Source organism: Mastomys coucha, unplaced genomic scaffold, assembly GCF_008632895.1.
Source record: "Mastomys coucha isolate ucsf_1 unplaced genomic scaffold, UCSF_Mcou_1 pScaffold21, whole genome shotgun sequence".
Taxonomy (NCBI): Eukaryota; Metazoa; Chordata; class Mammalia; order Rodentia; family Muridae; genus Mastomys; species Mastomys coucha.
The window spans coordinates 92,478,125-92,484,358 of record NW_022196904.1 but is presented as its reverse complement, the minus strand read 5'-3'; the positions used below and the strand labels follow the sequence as shown (position 1 = coordinate 92,484,358).

The 6,234-nt window shown below is 33.8% G+C and overlaps 1 protein-coding gene across 1 annotated transcript; it reads right to left on the bottom strand.

Moving 5' to 3' along the window:
* Positions 1 to 3,433: 3,433 nt before the first annotated feature.
* LOC116100714 (olfactory receptor 52Z1-like) lies at positions 3,434 to 4,396 on the bottom strand. Its single transcript, XM_031384452.1, has one exon. The coding sequence runs from the start codon at positions 4,394 to 4,396 to the stop codon at positions 3,434 to 3,436; it is 963 nt and encodes a 320-aa protein (XP_031240312.1).
* Between the last annotated feature and the right edge of the window lie 1,838 nt (positions 4,397 to 6,234).

Here is a 6,234-nt window from a genome sequence, read left to right as displayed (position 1 = left end):
CTACAAAAAGAACATAATTATCTAGCAGAGTAAGGTTATGTGGGTGGATGGGTCAATGATTCTCCAGGATGGAAACAATGCCCAGAAGTCAAATGAAAAAGTACATCTTTGGTCGAGAAAATATGCTACCCTGTGAATTTGATTCTGGTTAGGTAAAAGGTTCTGGTTTTTCCTCTTTCCAATTTGTTTACTGTTGTTTATAGTCAAGTCTCCTTATTTAGAGTTTCATCTCTTACACTCATTCTAGTAATTTCCTCTCAAATATACTCTCAAAATTCCTCTTAAATCCTACATTTAATTGAATGTGTGTTAAAATACTACAATGAAACTACTGGGTTTACAAAAATAAATTTATCATGGAGAGTGTCTTAGATACTGATGATAAAATCAGCTCCTGTGAAATTAGCAGAGATAGCATGATTCTTAGAAGTTGTAGTTCTGACTTCCAGTTATTTAATGCTGACCTGAGTATCTACCAGAATCCCTATACCTTTATAGAAATTAACATTGTTTCTCTTTTCTTCCTGGATAACTGCATGTCATGAGGGTGAGACATGTTCTCATTGCTTATACTGATGCAGCTAAAGTCACTGTCCTGATGAAATGTCATAGCATGAGCAGGCATGGCTTTAAAAAGTGGTATATCTTTTCATAGGAATTAGGAATGTACTTACCTTGAAACAACACACAGGATACTTTTGAAAAGCAGCAATAACCAACTCTCTAATTGAGATTCTAGGTATTCTTACCTTTTTCACTTAGCAACTGTGGACTCTCTGATGCTATGTGAGATGGGTTGTCTTTTCTGGATTTAGGTAGACACACTCACCCAGAAGCAGGTTATATAGCATTATCATTCCCCAGAAGCCCAATCCTGGTAGAATTGAGGTTATCTAGGAAAATGAGCATAGTCTTTTGAGCCCTGGATCCTTAATTAAGGCCTTACCATAATCAGCCAATGAAAAATAAAAACAAGCAAATAAATGACAAAAGAGGCTCACTAAATGGTGGACAAGGTTCATAGGAAGAGTATCAGTCAAAGGCTATTTTCATGGATTAAAACAAAAATTGTAGTTAAAAAAAAGTTAAAAAATATCCTACCAGCACTAACAAGCCACACTGTACCTATTCTGACAGAATGACCTAAAAATAGTTTGATCTACAATATCATTTTTTAAAAAGTATTCATCATGAGTAAACAGACTAATTACTCAAGAGCTGCTTCCTAATGACTTCTCATATATGGGAGGTTTTTTTTTTTTTATTTTGAATTTCACCTACATTGTTTCTGTGAGTTAAGATTTTTCAATTTGATTGGAGAAACTCACTGACTTAGGCCATGTAGAATGGGGAACTTCTCTTCTCTTAACTGTGCAGTGGTAGATATTTTAGTCCCATGCAATTTCCCTATAAACATGCCATGGGATCAGTATCCTAATACACACACACACACACACACACACACACACACACAAAATGTCATATAGATTCCTTTTTTTGTACAGCTCATTTTTTTTATTCTCAAGAACAATAATTTATCTCATTAAATCTTCAGCAATAGTAATGGTTGTCAGAAATTTGTATTTCTCAAACACAAAATCTAGACTTTATTCTTGGTCTATAAAAGATAAAATATTTTATTTTGAGACTTTGGGAAATATTTGAGATACATAAATCTCGAATTATGAAAACATAAGTAGTTAAATAACAATTAAGAATTCTGTAGAGATAAATGCATTTTCTTTTGCATAATTAACACCAAACTGGCAATAAATATAGTCCACAGGAGCATTCTGTCTGTTTTCACAAATTCAACAGTCCCCAAATAGCACCTCTTCGGTGAGAAACAACTCCAAATAAATAGTTAAAATATGATTTTAATATGTAAGAAAGAAAGAAAATAAGAATCTTGTATGATTTATTAGGTGATAATTTGATAAGAATGACACTGCAATGCAATAAGTGTATATAAAAGTCTAATAAATGAAGAAAACAACAGGAAAAAATCTACAGACTAGTGGGATAGGGTAATAGTAACATTAGTTATCCACTCTGAAATGGAGAGACTTCATGGAGCTTAAAGTACTAAATACATTTTTCTTTCACTAAAACAGTTCCTTAAAAATTCCAAATTAGTAATGAAATTTTATTTATTATTCTGTATTTTATGCAAACAAAATAAATATACTGTTTCAGATGGATATATTCATTTCTACATAAACCTACTTTTTTCTATATTCTCTTGATGTTCTGTAAAAATGTGTTTTATTTCCTTGGGCCCACTTAGCTGTGATTCATATTGTGACAGTTTGCCATGCTATAATTTGGGTTCTATTGTACCAAATTAATTGCTGTAAACAAGTACACAGAGGGTAGTAAAGTTGCTAACAGATTGTACAAGTCAATATATGAGGCTCCTCTGTATTTAATTGCTTAGAATTAATAAATGTTCTCTAACATTCCATCATACTCTCTTTCTGATAAATACCATATTGTTACTACTAATTGTCTGTATTGCTCTACAAGCATTCTGCAGTGTGCACACAATGCTCAAGAGGAATAGCTGCTACCATCACATTTATTTACAGAGAAAATTTGGGACTTTATTCATTTTTGATTGTTGTAATTAACATAAACAGTAACATAGCTAAAATCTGCCTCTGGTGGTCTTTCTACTATACTTACAGTGAAGAAATTTAACATTTGCATACTCTAGGATTATCTTCTGTGAAAGTAGGAACACAATAAAAAATTAAATTCCTAGGATTATCAGATTCATACTCATTTTCAATTGCTAAAATAATAGCAAAGTTATTATTTATATTTTGTACCTGGCACTAGATTAGAAGTTTTATGTAGGACACTCTTGTCTGTTTGTCTATCTACTGATGGATGCATCAGTGCAAATTGGAGATGAATGCTCAAGAAGGAACAGACTAACTACTCTTGACACAACCCAAACATCTTGAATATGAAATTTGATTTTAAAACCCAAATGTTTGGTGACTGATATATTGTGATAACCAGAAAGAAATAATGTTTTATATATGTAGATTTTCATTTCTCAGGTTTGGAAAAATAGAATACACTGGCAAAAGTGTATAGGATTCCGCCTCCATTTGTTTCATATATAAACAAGGGTTGTATCAATTTTCCCGTTTCATGTATCAACATAAAATTGAAAGATTTTGAAATATTAAGAATTATGTATGCTGAAACGAAGATGAACATGGCACATAACGCAATGTGTCCTTGTTCCAAATAAAGTATGTGCTGAGTATAATTCATTACTTTTTGTCATTGCTTAAAATTGCTCTAATTGCCCTCAGAAATGATGACTTGATATAACATTTACATTGTAACTTCAGATACTCTTGAGTTATATAGTTTATGAGGAACATATGAAGAATGGAATCAAGATATTTCATTTAAATCAACAAAATGACTTTCCCCAAGAAAAGACTTGGATAAACCTCTCCTGAATTTGTTTAGTCTTCACTCCATAAATGATGGGGTTGACAGTAGGTGGTACTACCACATAGAGGTTGGCAAGGAGAATGTGCACATGCAGTGGTATACTGTGACCCCCAAAACGATGAGCAAAGAAAGAAAAGAATGCTGGTGTGTAGAACAGAAGAATAACACAAACATGGGAGCCACAAGTACCTAGAGCCTTGAGTCTGGCATCTCGGGAAGGAATTCTAAACACAGCACAAAGGATAAGGACATATGAGACAATGATCAGCACAACATCTAAGCATGTTGAAAATAGAGCCACGATCACGCCATAGTAAATATTGACCTTGATGCTGTCACAGGCCAACCTGGCAATGCCCATGTGTTCACAGTATGAGTGACGAATGATGCTCCTCCCACAATAGGTGAGCCTATAAACAAGAAAGATCAGGGGGAAGCAGATGAAGAAACTTCTAATTACAGATGCAATGCCCATTTTGATGATGACAGATGGGGTTAGAATGGTGGTGTATCTTAGTGGATAGCAGATAGCCACATAACGGTCAAATGCCATAGCCAGCAGTATGGCAGACTCTGCCACAAAGATGAAGTGGAGGAAAAACATCTGAGATACACAGCTAGCAAAAGAAATGCCTCCAGCTTGGAACCAGAAGATTGCTAGCATTTTTGGTGTTGTGACTGTAGACAGAAAGATATCAGCCAGTGCCAACATAGACAGGAAAAGGTACATGGGTTCATGAAGGCTGCGTTCAGAGATGATCAGGAATAATAGCAGTGCATTGCCTCCAATGGCCACTATGTACATTGAACAGATGGGGATAGAGATCCATATGTGTGAGTCTTCCAATCCTGGGATCCCAATCATGGTGTACCAGATGTCTCTGGCATTGGTGTAATTTAAAGTGGTTGAAGATATCATGATTATTTTACCTACTAGTTCTGGACCTGCAAAAGCAGAACAACAACAAAAACAAAAACAATGGGAAGATACAATTATGATTATTTTATTAGATTCAATGTGAATACTCATTCATAGTTGGCTAAGATTAAGGCTACACTCTTCATTACATGTCTTAAATGTATTTCTTTTGTTTTAGACCTCAGAGGCTCTTTTAGGCTTTTCCTATAATCATTCATTGCCCCTATTCAGTTCTGATGTTCAAACACAGTTCTCTTCTTCAAAGTCTAAAGATGTAGTGGTCAGAAACCTGCTGTTTTTGAGGAACTGTAGCTATTGGATCTTTGTTAATCACTACCTACAGACTATTTTAATATCAAACTTATAGCTAAAGGAGACCTTTTCCTTAATAGAGTAATTAATTTAACAAATCAAGGATATAAAAAATGTAGGTATTTCCTGTTTTGAAGAATGCTATATCAGTTTTGTGTTCTGATATTGTATCTATTTGTTTGTTTGTTTGTTTGACTTTAGTGCAGTTAACAATGTGCTAGTTAACTAGCCATCTGACATTTAGTCTTCTCTGGACCATATTGTGATCTACAGAGTTCATGATTGTGAACTATACACCAAGTTAAAATAAAATCACACATAGAACCCTGATAATGTTTTATGTAATATTATGACTGCAATTGGGCCGCATTCACTGCTGCTTTTAGCTATCTGCAGCTTGTGGATCATGGTTCTGGTACACCAAGAATCACCACTGAGCTAATGAGTGCTTATGCCACACTATTAGAAGTCAGCATACACACTCTTCACCTTTCCACAGAGATGTTCTCTTCCTTAGTCTATCTTCACCTATCTTGACTTCTATTCACACATATGGCATATGTCTTCTAGTTTCTGTTTATATTTCAGGTTTCATTTTTTCTTTATTCATTTTATGAACAAATTTTAATGACATTGGGGGTAAATACTATAGAAAATGATGACATTAATGAATTGTAAACAAATCAAGAAACAAGATGAAAATCTTAAATTCACTCCAATATAGTATTATGTTAAAAACAAACAGATAAATATCATAAATACATTCAATTAGATTTCATTACTTTCAGAGGACTCAAAGCATGGACAAACAACCATCTTTTAATACAAGCCAGGGTAGAAATGTTTGGAGAAATTCAATATGTGATTAACACAATAGATATTATGTCTTTAAAGGAGTAAGATTCAAGAAATTATTTATATTATGTCTGCTTACCAGAGACATATTTAACTCACAAAGCAAAGCTTATCCTTGGGAAAAAGAAGAAAATAAAATAAAAAGTTCAGATAAGGACGATTTAACTGCAAATATTTCAAACCATCTAGTACATTGAGGGCTAACCAAAATTAGACATATGAATGGGCACTTAGATTGTAACCACTGAACTTCACATAGCAGAATTTATGGCATTTGGGGTAAACATTGATACTAAGACTGATTTATAGCCGGGTGTGGTGGTGCATGCCTTTAATCCCAGCATTTGGGAGGCAGAGACAGGTGGATATCTGAGTTTGAGGCCAGCCTGGTCTACAGAGTGAGTTCCAGAACAGCCAAGGCTACACAGAGAAACCCTGTCTTGAAAAAACCAAAAAAAAAAAAAAAAAAAAAGACTGATTTATTAAACTGGAAGGAAGAATGTATACATACATGTATGCATATTCATATTCATACATATACATATCAATATTCACACTCAATGTGTATATATACAAATAATGTTTTATTATATCAAAGTAATGTCTTAAAGGGATGATGTGATTATCTTTGTTCTTTGTCCAGTTACACAACGATGTGTTACATAACACAA